The sequence below is a fragment of the Leptidea sinapis genome, chromosome 47 (genome assembly GCF_905404315.1).
Source record: "Leptidea sinapis chromosome 47, ilLepSina1.1, whole genome shotgun sequence".
Lineage (NCBI taxonomy): Eukaryota > Metazoa > Arthropoda > Insecta > Lepidoptera > Pieridae > Leptidea > Leptidea sinapis.
The window spans coordinates 4,850,725-4,866,897 of NC_066311.1; the positions used below are offsets into that span (position 1 = coordinate 4,850,725).

At 36.7% G+C, this 16,173-nt stretch overlaps 2 protein-coding genes and 1 long non-coding RNA gene across 3 annotated transcripts in view; 2 read left to right on the plus strand and 1 right to left on the minus strand.

The window, feature by feature from the left end:
• The window catches only part of LOC126978220 (uncharacterized), a 242,323-nt gene extending 229,275 nt beyond the window's left edge, over positions 1–13,048 (minus strand). Inside the window, exon 1 of the long non-coding RNA XR_007732548.1 lies at positions 12,928–13,048. This is a non-coding gene — a long non-coding RNA (uncharacterized LOC126978220). The remainder of the gene's footprint in view (positions 1–12,927) is intronic.
• Positions 1–15,536, plus strand: part of LOC126978081 (UHRF1-binding protein 1-like) — a 53,020-nt gene extending 37,484 nt beyond the window's left edge. Inside the window, exons 24-28 of the mRNA XM_050826793.1 lie at positions 4,639–4,770; positions 6,798–6,941; positions 7,856–8,160; positions 8,608–8,719; positions 10,476–15,536. Of these exons, the coding sequence (XP_050682750.1) occupies positions 4,639–4,770; positions 6,798–6,941; positions 7,856–8,160; positions 8,608–8,719; positions 10,476–10,505 (723 nt within the window). The 3' untranslated portion in view covers positions 10,506–15,536. The remainder of the gene's footprint in view (positions 1–4,638; positions 4,771–6,797; positions 6,942–7,855; positions 8,161–8,607; positions 8,720–10,475) is intronic.
• The window catches only part of LOC126978163 (RNA-binding protein 41-like), a 298,020-nt gene that overhangs the window by 237,914 nt on the left and 43,933 nt on the right, over positions 1–16,173 (plus strand). The window lies entirely within an intron of this gene.

Below are 16,173 nucleotides of genomic sequence, written 5' to 3' on the forward strand. Positions count from 1 at the left end.
AAAATTAAATATGCGCTTTCAAAACAGGCGTTGACTGTCTCACACACACTCTAGTCTCCGTCAGACCGTAAAAATCAGCACTCTTTGAGGTTATAAATATTAGAGTAACACTGCTTCTTTAAGTTTGCATGGTCATTCCATTACTATCATTGTATTAGTAAACACCGAAACTTTATTTATAATTAATTGTCAAAGGAATGCGTCGGTATTTTTCTAACTATGTTGTCTATGTGTGTTTTTCTATATGGCAACACCCGCCCGCTCGGCTATCGTGAACGAAAGACCCGACTCAAGGTATTTAATTAATCCATCTGGCAACATTGGACAAGTAGTGGTTTTTGTTACGTGCCATACTAGATGTAGAGGTTTATGTCGTAGCCAAGGGGGTTTTGTGTGTTAGTGTGTATGAAATGCAACACGTTCTCCTCTCATTTATAATTAACTAGCGACACGCTATGACGGGCGCTTTGACTTTTTACCGGTCATGATAGCCTAAGATCCCACTGCCGAATTCTGCAGGTATTTGTTTTATTGATAAAACTAATGTTAAGGAAACATGGCCGCTATTACTTGTAATTAATTTGAGTATAATTAATTATTGGATTTAAATTGCTATTTTAAAGGAAATTATGTAAAGAATTGAAAAAAAAATATGACTATCAGCGCTCATTCAATATTAGGGTTGCCAGGTGTAAACAGGTATATTATTGTTGATTTACAGTCACCTGGTTTTTTTTAATACAAAATTGTTTTGTATTAACTGTTTACGATCATTAATGGTTGCCAGTTAAAAAATGGCCGCAAGCAGAGTTTGTCATGATTTCAATAAACTATTCTCGCGCCAAGTAAAGTGCACTTAAAATTTGTTTTTATCAAAAAAACAAATACCCGCAGAATCAAACAGTGGGATCTTGTACTATGAGGTTTTTTGTAAAACTTATTAATTAAAATAAAAAATATTTTATTTTTATAGGCAGTATTATTATAATCGCTAGTTTTATAAGTTAAGTTCCGTCAATAATTCGTCAAAATTTCCATCGTAACGTGCCGCGGTGTTCTAAATTTAATTTTTCCATTATTATTGTATCCGTGATTTCTTTGAAATATATTATTATGAGATGAGAATGTTATCTACAACTCCGGCTTAATTTGCACAGATTACGCACGCGTTAGAATTAAAACTTATTTTTTGACCAGATCTGTACAGTTAGGAATATGTGCCAAAAATGTGCCATTACGGTCAACCACAGCACCGTCGACGCTCCTGTAATTCCTCTGGTGAAGCAAGAGCTCGTTTGTAACCTTGAAATACTTTGAATACACTGGTGATCGAAATTCGGCCTTATACGGCTTATGACATAAAATTAAAGGTTGCTTGCCACCATGAAATCGACGTTCAATGTCATTATATTTTATTCAAAATTTGTGCACGATGCAGTATTCGAGCTGGCCCCAACAGAGAAATAAAAATAAATCACATGGCAATTGGCTTACTAAATAAACGCACACACTGTGACTTTAGGGCGATTTTCCTGTCGCGCAGATGAAATTCTGCGTGACAGGAAAACCGCCCTTAGCTAACGTATCATCAATTAACTATACGGAAAGTATCGTAGATATACACAGCTTGCAAATGGAACGTACAAGTTACAAACTCACAATGTTCGGAACACTTTGTAAAGCACATATTTAACTCTAGTACCAATTCGTTAATATTATAAGGCCTATCGTAGACGACAGACACACTTTTTAGTCGGTCATAATTAAACCGATAGAATTATATTATGCAGTAACGCATACGACGCGCAAAATGTCTGACACACAAAATATATGTAGATCTGACAGACCGTGCCGCACCGCGCCGTACAAAAAGTGCGCCAAAAAAATGTAACGTTAGAGTTAACACGCGCTAACTCAGACGACGCACACTTTGTATCATAGCGCTAGAACATCGATGTATCGATGTTGATTCAAGAAACAGAAAATAGACCAGCACTGTATAATACATCTTTGGCAAGTATCATGGCAGAAATTTAAAATGAAAATTGTGGGATGAATTGTGCAAATTTATTTGGATATAGTTTTAGAACTGAATGTTAATATGAAACAGTCCCTTAAATAATCTTTCTGAAAGAATAGGATGAACCTAAAACTCTCTATTCTTCTTCTTTTTTATATCTGAAGTACGAAATAATAGACCGCAGTAGACAGTTCTGCTAAATGACCGAAAGTGTACGTCGTGTGCGTTGAGTCTGTGAAATATCTGCCATAGACATTTTGCGCGCAATGTGTGCCTTGCCATCTGCGACAGGCCTTAAACAGTTCTCAAGCATAGCTGGATTATACTGGAGTATATAGGGGTTACGTAATTGTCAACATACGTCATGTATATATTATATACTTTGCACATAGTAATAATTATTATTAAGTTGTTACGAGTATTGGTAAATTATAGTTACTATTCATGCGCGATAACTTGAATACATCTCTTATGTGATGTCACTATACTCAGGTGTCAACTTATAGCGCACGTTTAGTATCTACTAATAAAGTATATATTACTAAGTTTATGTTAATGAGACTATTGCTTTTAGATTAGTTATAATAAGGCAGCATGTTTGCTTTTTGATAATAGATAGTAGCATACGTTAGTAAGCAGTAGACAATGTCAATGACCGATATTCTCTGTGCTTTGTCACCGCATTTTTGCATGTAACTTGATGTAATCACGCTTAATTGTATAAAATTTATTTGCTGTGGCTGTCAACCCATCCTAAAATCAAACTTAGATAATTTATACGCCTAGATATTGTCTCTTGCTGTTATACAACCGATAAAAGCAGGCCAGGATTATTAGTTTAGTGTGCGTTACGTCTTACACTCACGATTTGTATGACACTTTATGTTTGTGTGAGTGAATTGCTCAAAATAGTGTTAATTCTAAAGTCAATTTTTTTCGACGTTTTCACAGCTGTCACAGTCTATCTAGACGTATAAATGATCGAAGGTATCAAATAATAAAACAATATTCAAATATGGTTCAGTGCATTAAAAACATATAGAATAATGATACACAAAATAATGATAAATTCTAACAAATAGTCCCTTATAATCTGAACTCATATAAGTATTCGACTACAAATTTCTTAGTTAACTTATACTTAAGTCATTAATAGTGTTGATGCTGGTGTAATCATCATATAACCTTCACAATATCTTTCATGCAATTAATGTCTGTTATCTTTAGCAATGATCTGTTATATGATACTTTATGTCGATATAGCATAATGTACGAACCAGTCGTCTGAAGGCAAAGCCTAATTGGCTTCGAAGAAGGTGCGTGTCATAAATTATGCACGGCAATACTTCAAACCGGCCTAAATTCTAGCGCTCTACAAAGCACAGCTCGGGCCCCAGTGCTCGGTGAACAGCTGGATCACTTGGCATTGCCTAGAGGCGTCGCTTCATTGTGTGTCTTCACCTGATCCCTGTCCCCACCATCTGGATGTGTGGCATTCCACCACAGTGCATTTTTCAAGGAAGTTTCTTCCACGCACAGCTGTGGAATGAGCTTCCTTGTGCGGTGTTTCCAGGATGATTTGACATGGGTTCCGTCAAAAAAAGCGAGTACACCTTTCTTAATGGCCAGTAACAGTCCTGTAATTCCTCTGGTATTGCAAGAGAATTTGGGCGAACAACTGTGTCGGTGTGATATTAAATTTAAATGGATCTACGTTGATGTTCCATCGTGATTGACATTTGACAGTTATGGATTATTTATTTAGAGCAATGGCTATGAGGCCATTTGCTCAAACCAACACAAATGACCAAAGACGAATATTCAAAACCATCCTATAAATTAATATAATTTTAGATTTTCGGACAAACAAGAATTCGTAATGCTGACTGCTTTATCTGTCAATTTTGCTTATAAATTATCGTAAACAAAAAATCATTTCAGCGAAACATATAGGAACATATTTTGTGCTCCGTGAGCACAAAATATGTTCCTTTATTTACTAAATATTTTAATTTTATCGTCCTTTATATCTAACGGTCTTCATGTATTTAAGTTTGTAATATTATGTAGACGTACTAAATTATATCTATAACATCCGAAAATGTAAGCCTTCCTCCCTATAACCCGGTAGAGTGGTTCCGCGTTATACCAAATCGTGTTATACGGATTCTCGTATAACTAGTTTTCTTGTTTGCCTAGTTTTACTATTTTATTAATGTTTTTAATACAAAATTTAATTTTGAAATAACAATTGACACACGTGTAAAAAGTACGCGAACCAAATTTTGAACTATACACATCATTATAATTTTTACAGTACAGAAATATGTATGTGGGGAATACCCGCGTTAAACGCCCGTGTTAGGTGATTGATATCGCGTAAGATGAAAACGCGTTATATGCATACCGCGTTACAGAGGGTATTACTGTATTTATAATTCAGAAGTATTTTAGTAATATGCTGATCCTACTTGCATATACAAAGAGTAAAATATTTGTATACAAATAGTATACTTATTAAATTATTGATTAATTATTTACAATCAAGTAATGAGTTCAGATTTACTGGGGGCACGTAATTGAACATCCGAATAGTTTTTGTATTTTAATATTCTCAGAATAAATTCTCGATGCGTGCACGAGCTTGGAACGAGCCGACGCTCGAAGGTGAAGAGGTGTCCCCAAGGGAGTTACCGCGGGTGGCGGTTAGGCTTGCAAGGACGGAGTTACCAAGGAATTTAAATGATAAGGTAAAACAATACACTTGTTCTATAATTATTTCCAAAATTAATAGTTTCAGGACCTTATTTTGTTACTACCAATACTATTAACAGAGAAGAGCTTAATTAATGTTTTAAGGTCGGCAACACATATCTAAAACATCTGTTCGCCAAAAAAATCTTCAAACGCAACATTACGAGGAATTGTGGTCCAAAAAATAGAGCATGAAAATCATTGACGTACAAAAACGACTGGACTTCCAATCGCCTTTTAAAAGGTCGTCAAAAATGTTCAGACAAACGCTCAGGCGACGTTGAATAAATGTACCTATATATTTACTTATACATACAGAGCATTAAAACATTCATTCAAATAAGCACCTTATTTCGTAACAGTAATGTTCAAAAGTCTATTGTAAACGAAGGCGTGCAAGTCTCTCGACAATTCTGCCAATGTGCTTTGAGTTCGCTGGAAATCACATCCTTAGATACCACCCCATTGACCCAAGCCTGATAGCACTCCTGCTTTCGGCGAGAGGCCATTTTGCAGGAGCGGTCGAACCATGGTTGGGACCTGCCACCGATAGGCACAGAGGAGGATGGAATGAAGAGTTCCATACCTTGCAGTACCACATCAGCAACAGCGTCAGCAGCGGCATCTGGATCTCCCAGCGAAAAACAGATCTGCCTCCACGGGTAGGATGCAAAAAAGCACCGCATCTCGTCCCACTCTGCTGACCTATAGTGCCACACGCGGCGACAGCCTAAGAAGCGGGGCCGTGTTAGGCGCGTGACCGGCATGGTGCTTCCGATCAGGCAGTGGTCCGACGATCCCAGAGGAGGGTCAACGGAAACTAGGTAGCCGTCCGGATGTGAGGTCAACAGAAGGTCCAACAGTGATGGTGTATGATCTTGCACATCTGGGATTCGCGTTGGCACAATAACCAGTTGCGTCAGACCATATGGTAAGGCGAAGTCGTGAACAGATCTCCCTGCATGATCGGTGATACGTGAGCCTAGCCATTCGGCGTGGTGGGCGTTGAAATCGCCAAGAAACACGATCTCTGCAGTGGGGATCTGCTCCAACACGGAATCTGTAGCCATTTGGATGTGTTCGAGGAGCCGGTCAGTCTCTGCGTTACCGCTATGGGACCTATACAGGCATGCGTAGATTCGCGGATGGTCATCGCAGTCTACACGCAGCCAGATGATGGATAGGTCCTGTCCTTCAAGAAAACTCAGGCGTCGAGAACAGACATCCTCCCTGACGTAAACGCACACGCCAGCCCGTGGTATAAAGGAGTGTTCCAAATTATACCCCGGGTATGAAAGGTAAGATGAATCAGCCAGGGAGGATATCTGTGTCTCGGTTAAAAAGAGCAGGGCCGGCTTCGCCGTCTCCAGGTGAAAGTGGACGGCATTTAAATTTGAGCGAAGCCCCCTGATGTTGCAAAAGTCAACAGCGAGTGTGGAGGAGGGTGGTTTGAGCCTCCTGCTCTGTTTCCCCCCAGTCAGCGCAGATTTGCCCCCTCCAGAATACGCGGGGCAGCCTGGGCAACTACTACAACACTATTAGGTACAGGCCCTAATTGTGGACGCCCAGGGACGGATTCTCCAGGGCTGCATAGCCTGGTACCGTCCTGGAGTAGTCTATTTTTAGTCCGTGCTGCCATTTGTATTTGGGAGGGGTGGTGTAGGCCTCCGGATACCCCACTCACCGGACGAAACACAGCGGCATAGCCGCTATTTCACGCCGGTTTCGAGTGGGGGAGTGGTATTTCTCCGGGCGTGCCGGCACAATTCGGTTGTGTCCGTGATGACTCAACATGGCACTACCACTGCTAAATAATTCCATTGCGTGGCGTTGTATTCATAGCGCGGTCGAAACACAACTGAACGAAAACTCTGCCTGATACGCGTAGGCAAAGTTTTGTTTCAGAAAATTTTTGAGTGTCTAGTTATTAATTGTACGTCAATGATGAAAATTTACAATTAGTATCCGCAGTTAGTTTTGATTGACATAGTTTTTTTCTTATTAATTTATCTGCTCCTTCCAGGGTGAACCTTACGGCTTGGCGCCCTTCGAAGAGTTGCTAGAAGCCCTAATTAGAGACCTTAACCTTGCTCTGAACATGAGTACTGCGCTGGCATTGGCAGAGTTTATTGAAGACGAAGTAATTGCGCCGCCCATGCCGTTAGAAGTAAGTTTATATCTTCTTCACTACGTAATAATTATACGAACCGCATTTAAAGTCGCAAAATATGAACATTAGTTACAGAAAGTACCTTCAGCAAGAAATAATGATGGTGCATTATCAATATTTGTATTTCAGAAAAAAGTCCATTTAAAATATTATATTGGCATGCCTCTTAACGTAATGTGTTTCCCATGCGCATATAGAATTAAAAAACGAACCAGCTTAACAAAATATGCCGTACATGCCTGCTTATGTATAGAACATAAAATAATACATAATTATTATTTATTTATTATTACAAGGAAACATAACAAACACATCACAAGAACTGAAAAATATAGGAAAGAGATACAAAATATAAATGTAGATGCGTCCTAACACATGTTTCACAAATACAATTAACACTCATCCACACACATTCACCCAACACTCAACAGATTGAACACGTTCAAAGACATATATCCTGTCCATAATAGCTATTGTTATTTAATATAAATTAGGCAAACCTTAACTGACTTAGTATAGCTCAGTCTTTCTTAAAGTGGGCGATAACGCCCCCTCGTGGGAGTTAGAAACCTAGAGATCATTTATTACACGTTCAAACTGTCAGTAAAGGACTTCGTACTAGGTACCAGGAACTGGGCACACACTAACTGACTAAAACATATTACCTATAACACTCGTTGTTGTATTGCTTGTTATAATGGCGCTGAATATTCTCCACGAATGCTCAGGCACTGAATGAATCACGTGCGCCTCTATAAATACCCCTAAGTATTATTCTCCAATGATGTTAAACAATGTAGTGAATAACAAACAATCAACAATTAAAGAGGTACTACCAATAATAAATAAAATATTATTTTAGTAAATTTCCGTAAAATACTAATAATAATTGTTATTATTATTAATTTTAGGCATTGATAGAAAACCTGAAGCTACATTTAATAGAAGATAGACCAACGCGGTCCATATCGGCGCCTCCCCCTCAACCGTTAGACCTAGATCTTTCCACGCTGCGACTCACAAGGGACTCCAAGGGTATCGTACATTTGGGACCACCACCGGTTGTCTCCACCGATGTTATAGACAAAGCTGTGGATAAACATGAACTAGATGAAGCTAGGGAGGAAGCGGATAGACTTAAACGAGAGAATGAAGAGTTGAGGAAGAGACTGACAACACTTTCTATAGTTGCTGAGGAGAATAGAGAGCTTAGGGCGTGAGTATTACTACATTTATGTTTATTTTCTGCGATGATTTTGGGTACATTTACCCTGAAGAAAGTGGGATTATTAAATACAACCTAATTAAAACTTTTGAACCGCTTTCCTGACAATTGTGAACTTCTCAGTAACTACTAAAAGATACGAAAGTGTCTTGAAGTGTACTTTGGCTACATATTGTTTTAATATAGTACATTTTGGCTTGGATCTTGAGCAATCAGTGAAACTTGCGCATTCGCATGCATGTTTTTTACCTTATGCCAGTCAACGCTGGGTGGAATCTGCCCCTTACTCCACATTTGAGACCTTATTTTTGGATTTTTTTAAATAATAATATGATCAAGTCATGACAGTATCCTTTAAACTTAAATATGGGTGTGTTATGTGCGTGTATTTTTGGTTGCATATTCAATGAGGTAGCTTAAAAAAAATGAATATTTCAGCATGGCGGAAGAAACGTGCTCGTTGCGTGAGTGCGTGCTTGCGGCGCAGCGGGAGGCGGCCGCACTGCTCGCAGACAAGCGCCACCTGCTGGACACCATACGACACATGCAGGTGAGTGTGTCGGTAGAGCGGTTATGGACGCGATACAAAAATTATCATTATTTTTGACTAAAAAACATCATTCCGTACTCTCTACTTACGGTACTGTTTAACGGTAATAAACACGTGATCTGTGAGTACGTCTCCGTAAAAGATATTCGTTTACTCTGTTTAACTACTAAACGAATACATCAACCAATAGCGTGTATTTTTTCTCAATCTCCCTTTGTCTCACGCTCTCTCTCTCCCACTCGCTCTCTCCCTTGTTCCATAGCTAAGCGCGTCACGCTACGTTCGCCCTTCCTCACTCTCTCTCAAGCGGTCTCTCCCTCTTCTTGGACAAAAACGTCCCACATTTTCGTGTTACTAATATTGCGTTTCATCCGTAAAAATTTCACCCTCATGCGCGCAACGTGTACTTGAAATTGGTACAGTTGTTTTTAAGGAATGGAATAATTATGATGAAAGACCAAAATACATACAGCCAAGTCTTAAATAACAATATTTTTTATTGCTTATTTTTGCACATATATTAAAAGGCATTTATATCTCTCAAAATTGATTCCTTTAGATCTTTTTTATTTGATGTCATTTATAATACTACTAACCCTTAGGAAACAAATGGCGCTCTGAGAGAGAAGAAGCGGTGGAAGAAACTCTCGCGGCATTATTTTGTGCGCTATTTTAATAAAATATTCAAATAGACAATGTAATATGTAGGTTTAAATGGTATAAGATAGCTATGTAGTGAAGGGCCTCTGTCTGGACTATGAAGATTGGCATTTCGATACTGATGTAAGTATAGAATAGAAAAATGTTTGTTTACCATAGAGAGTGACAATAACATATTGGAACAAACAACACTTGGTAAACGTCATGAAGCTATATCAGTGTAAAGGGCATGGGGGGAAGAAATTTGACCGATCCGAATTCGATCCATTTGACCGCGTGCAACGTAGAGCAGCTCGAATTGTGGGGTGCCCAGTGCTCTGTGAACGGCTGGATCACTTGGCGTTGCGTAGAGACGTCGCTTCATTGTGTGTCTTCTACCGCATTTATCACGGGGAGTGTTCCGAAGAGCTGTTTAACCTGATTCCTGCCGTCGAATTCCACCTTCGCACGACACGCAACAAGTTAGGATATCATCCCCACCATCTGGATGTGTGGCGGTCCTCCACAGTGCGGTTTTCAAGGAGCTTTCTTCCACGTACTACGAAGCTGTGGAATGAGCTTCCTTGTGCGGTGTTTCAGGGACGATACGACATGGGTACCTTCAAAAAAAGCGCGTACACCTTCCTTAAAGGCCGGCAACGCTCCTGTGATTCCACTTGTGTTGCAAGAGATTGTGGGTGGCGGTGATCACTTAACAACAGGTGACCCGTACGCTCGTTTGTCCTCCTATTCCATAAAAAAAATGATAAGAAACTCCCAGCACATTTTTAAATCATTCAACAACTTAACCTATTTAATACAATCAGCTGCGCATAATCAGAAAAGTACAATGCCTCATTATCCTCTATATGTAGATTATATAGATGTACTATAAGTAAGCCTTCATTATTAAAGAAAGTTTTTTTATGAATCTTAACAACTGTATATTTATCTCTGTTATATCTGTTTTTTGCCTCTACACGAGGTACAGGAGATGTTAACTCGCCAAACTCTGGCACGAGACTGAATTAAATGAAACCGCTCTTTTATACCCTCGTCGCATGAGTTGGAGCGCTGTGATTGGTCGGCTGTATGTTTGTTTTTTTTTTTTTCACAGGAACAAATGTCTGCTCGTGGAAAGAGGTAGCGATCGCCTTGCTCTCTGGACTGCACGTCATGTTGCCGTCACGGGAAAGATTAATTGATCTAACGGGAACGAAATGTTAGTGATGTGGGGGAGACTCGGTGATGAGTGATGACTGCTGTGGTTAAAGTGATAGAGTGCTAATTCCTTAGTCCATAAGACGCGAGGCTGCGATAAGTGTATTCATAGCTTAATGTTTTATATTCAATATTGTCATGTTATGGCCCAAATATGTAGCCTTTAATATAGCGTGAACTCGTCATAATATTCAAACCGTTATTTGTTTCGGACATGTGCAATAATAGCAAGAAAATATTTTTTATAGAATTTTAGGAAATTTCTTTTTTTTTGTTAATTTTGCTGCATTTGTTTTAAATGTTCAGGATTTGAAACTTGTGAATGTGATAGGAATATGCTTAATCGAATCTGAAATAATTTATTGATATTTTCATTAAATCTGTTAATCATTTAAAACAATTTTACTCATACATATTATATGTTTAGTGTTGTTTTTTTATTTTTTTTATTAATATTATAGTTTTGTACTCATGGTGCTTGATAAACTATTGACAGTGAAATGGAACTGAAATGATTATTATTTTATTGCATTCTCGACCCAAAACTGGAGCAGCTGAGTGCAATTTTACTGAGAATGACTGTTAATTTAATACTGATATTGTAAATCTACTATTATATAGATAATTAGCTGACCCAGCAAACGTTGTATTGCCGATATTAAAATCGCGATACAAAAGTAACTGTTGATCGTAGATGGGTGAAAATTTGAAGTTGTATGTATTTTTTAATGCTGACTTATAATCAAACAAATTTAAAAAAATGTCAAAAAAATTTAAAAAAAAAATTGTGTGGACCACCCTTATCATTTTGGGGGATGAAAAATAGATGTTATCCGATTCTCAGACCTACACAATATTCAATTAAAAATTTCATGAGAATCGGTCAAGCCGTTTCGGAGGAGTTCAATGTTTAACACCATGACACGAGAATTTTATATATTAGATATACTGCTGGTATAGTAAACAGTCGGTTTGGAACTGTTACTAAAAGCAATTATATTAATTTAGATAATTTATACGTCTAGATAGCTCTTGCTGCTAGACAGCCGATGAAAACAGGCCAGGTTTTTTATTTTAGTGTGCGTTACAAGCTACGTCGTACACTCGCGATTTGTTATTTATTCAGTAATTCGTAGATTGTCATGCACACTAACGTAATAAACCTGGCTTATTGTCATGCGATGCCTAACTGCAAGAGGCTCCATCTAAACGTATAAATCATCTAAGTGTCCATAGTAATATTTTTATTTACAATACAGCGTTAGTTCTGTTTCGCTTCATTACTTTCAGACTGAGTGTTAATATTTTATTAAAACTCGTTTTACATAACATTCATAATTATATCACATAAAACTTACCAAATAATCGTATGTGCCAATTATTGCATGTAATGTATTTCATTTTTTTTTATAAGTAATTTATAAAGTACTTAAGAGGTAAGTGTGCTGATATCAATAAAAAATGGTCTTGGTCATATTGGACATTATAAGATGGAATTGATGTAACAGGAATGAAATATTGATATTGTAGAAACTTATTTTTAGTATAGCCACTATTTTAATGTAGAATGTATATATAGCACTATCATTTTAAAGAATTTCTTTTTTTTTTAAACTTCTGGGATAAGTTACACAAATTAAACTGTTCTAATATACAATTATTGGGGTTGAGCAGGTTATCAACTGTAATGTAGATCCTGTAGATGAAGCCACAACCTGAGAGTTGAACAGGATTTATGAACCTAACGTACTCGAACGAGTTTGTTTCAAATTTAATTTATGGTACTATCATTTTTTTTAATCTAAACTGAAATAAAACTAAACGCAACGCATTCGTTATGTTTGTTCTTTATTTATATGTGACTGTTTATTAATATGAGCACTGTAATGTGCCTTGTATCGTCAGTTAAACAAAAATTGCTCAACTAAAAGATGTTTGGTTTGGAATGAAACTCTTTTTGGTCGGTATTTGATGATGTTGATCGTATGGGAACACTTTTAAACCATTAGCTGTAAGCTTATTTCTAACTCCTAAAGCACGACCAAATGTCTCCCAGTCACTTCATTTTAGCTATTAGAATTACTAGAAGTCCTCCACTATGTATGTATATATTAATTTGAAAAGATAGAACTGCGATCTAAACAAATACCATGATTTCAAGTAGGCAACAGCGTGCACAGATAATTCCACCTTCGCACGACACGCTACAATTTAGGATATCATCCCCACCATCTGGTTGTGTGGCGGTCCTCCACAGTGCGGTTTTCAAGGAGCTTTCTTCCGCGTACTACAAAGCTGTGGAATGAACTTCCTTGTGCGGTGTTTCCGGGACGATACGACATGGGTACCTTCAAAAAAAGCGCGTACACCTTCCTTAAAGGCCGGCAACGCTCTTGTGATTCCTCTGGTGTTGCAGGAGAGTGTGGGCGGCGGTGATCACTTAAAAACAGGTGACCCGTACGCTCGTTTTTTTTATTCCATTAAAAAAATATAATTGTGATAAACGGAACGATAATATTATTACTCATTGTTGCTACTGTCAATGTCAAATGTCAAACATTTACTGTGTTATTAAATTACCAAAAGAGCTTAGATAATTTATAAGTCTATAGAGTATCTTGCTGTCAGACAACCGATGAAAAAAGACCCGGAATATAAGTTTAGTGTGCGTGACAAGCTACGTCTTACACTCGCGATTTGTATGACACTTTATGTCAGTGTGCGTGAATTGTTCAAAATAGAAGTTCTAAGGTCGAGTTTTTTCGAAGTTTTCACAGCTGGCGTATAAATGATCTAAGAAAAGGTTAAACGTGTTTAAAAATAGTCCTATTACAAATCTGTGTCCTTCCGTTGCTTAGGGTTCAACAATCCTTAGACATTCCATTAAACAAGAGTTGAAACTTGTCTATGGTGTGTCTAACGGATAGGTCGTAAAGGAAGATTTAGATTATATGTTGACAGATAGATGGCAGCTGTCAAAAATTGCGTTTCGTTCCTTTAATTATTATTCCTGTACACCTCAGTTTATGTTGTGCTTAACGACTATTTAGTTAAACACAAGCTAAACACTGTTTTGTAATAGAAAAAGATAAACTCCATTTTTGACATCGTTAGTGTTACATGTCACAACTGACATTGTTATAGTTAGATCACTGTCTAACAAAACACGTGTCTAAGCCATGTTTAGTTTTATTTTTGTAATTACTCAAGAGTAAAAATTGTCGCCGAAGAATTCAGAAGATTCCAGTTTGATTAAAATAATCTCTAGTTGATTATATATCTAGACTATGACAAGGGTGGAAACGTCGAAAAAAATTGTGTTTAGAACTAACCACTATTTAGAGGTCTACTATATAGACATATTAATTAAATAAGCTATATATATATATAAAGCGTGTTCGATATTGCAACTGCCACTTGTATCTAGAAGAAGTAAATTTAAAGTTAGCTTATATTATAAATGTGACATTTTGTGCCTATGACGTATATATAATAATCGCTTTGTGAACGTTGTAATGTATTCATATCGTAATATTAAGTGGTTTTACTGTATATAATACAAAATTGGTTATTTCTACGCCTACAAATGTAAGTAATTTCATGTACTTAATATTTGTGGGTAGTTGTAAAAATCAGATTTAGAATTATTTTCTTATGTTGTAACTTTTCTGATCAAGTTTCATTTGATCGACTTAATATGTGTTTTTAATGTAAAATTTATGCTTATATTTATATTTGTAATCGGGTTAAAAATATACGCTTTGCTATCTTTTATATTACAATGATATGTAGGGACTAATTTATTCATAATAATATATTATATATAACTTAAAAGCTTAAATTTTTCTAGCAGATATCTATAAAGATGAAATGACGTTCCTTCCTATAGTGAAAATTTATCATAACCTCACCCTTTTCACGTCAAAAACTTTGATGCGTTCTAAAACATTTTAAGCGTTAACAAGTACCCTGGCATACAGTATATAGTTGAATAATTATTAATTTTTATTTTTAATATAATATAAAATAGATAAAATATAGGTAAATCATATCTTGTTCCACTAAAGACAGACGCTAAATTTTGTAGTCACATGATCACATCGCGAAGGAATTTTAATTTAATAATATGTAGTATGTTGAAGTATGCTCGCATAACCTAGATAATAACTAAATTAAATGCAATAAAATGGCGGCGAATATATTTATTTTTATTTTAGAATGACGAGACGAGCAGGACGTTAGCTGCCTCTCAGGATTCTTGAAAAATCCAAAAATTCTGACCGGCGCTACAATTGCGCTTGTCGTCGTAGTAAGTCTCATTTGCCCAGTAATTTCACTAGATACAGCGCCCTTCACACTGAAACACGATAATGTTTACACATTACTGCTTCAAGGCAGAAAAAGGCGCCGTTGTGGTACACATAATTTGGTTGGCATCCTGTGCTAAGCCCACTGGTGTGTGAAAGAAAATGTATATTAGATCTTAAAAGATCTTATTGTTTCTTACATCAAGTCATATCAGCAGACATGTGTTTTGTTTTTGATAGCATACTTCTCGGCTATTACGCCATGGTCGGACTTGGCCGGAACAATGGAAGGTCCGGTGGGCGCCTCGCATCAATTGGTCCGGTGTCGTACTCGGTACCATCCCGACGGTAATAATAATAATTTACATCGAATACCAGATCGCATCCGATTGTTCGTCCGTACTAAATCCGAACGTGTGTTTAGGCTATAAGAGCTACCTACCGCTAGTCATGTTGTATGAAGATATTTAGTAGCTACATCCTATATGAATATTCTAAGTTAAGAATAATGTTAAGTGTTTTATATGATAGCCTCTTTGGTGTTGTTCAATGGTTGTTTTCATTTGTATCTAAACTTTTTTACATATAATATTGTTGCAATATCAAAGTCCAGTAAATAAGCAATTGTTAAATACAATTACGTAATGTTTTGTGCTGTTTTATTTTTAAAACCTATTTCAAGAAAAAAAATATTTATCAGTCTCCATTATTGAACACATTTATGAACAAAAAATGTTAACAAATAAAGAACAGACTTCAAACAAATATTCGAAAACAATACATAATATTATAATATGCACTAAAAAGTATAATAGCCAATAATTGTAACTAGAATTGGATTAATTAATTAGATTGTATACAAATACGAAATTATTTTAGTGCATATTATATGTATTGTTTTCTATATTTTTTAACAATGGGACCACACGGGAAGCACCATCTTTCAAATAAAAAAAGAATTATCGAAATCGATACACCCAGTCGAAAGTTCTGAGGTAAAAAATACCGACGAATGTTAAAAAAACGTGTGCTTAACACTGGCTTAAAACTTAATTGGCAATCAAATTATTTATTTGCAAAGTGATGCAACAAAAAAACTCAAACATCCAATACTAAATGCCTTACACGAGTAAGTCAAAAAAAGTAAATGTAAATTTATACCACCGTGATAAATAAAGGAATTATGCGAGCATTTTATTAGCTATTATAAAACAATATAATCTTGTTCTTCTTCCTCCTAGACCTTTTTCCCATTTACTTGGGGTCGGCCTTCCTTGTCCTTTTTTT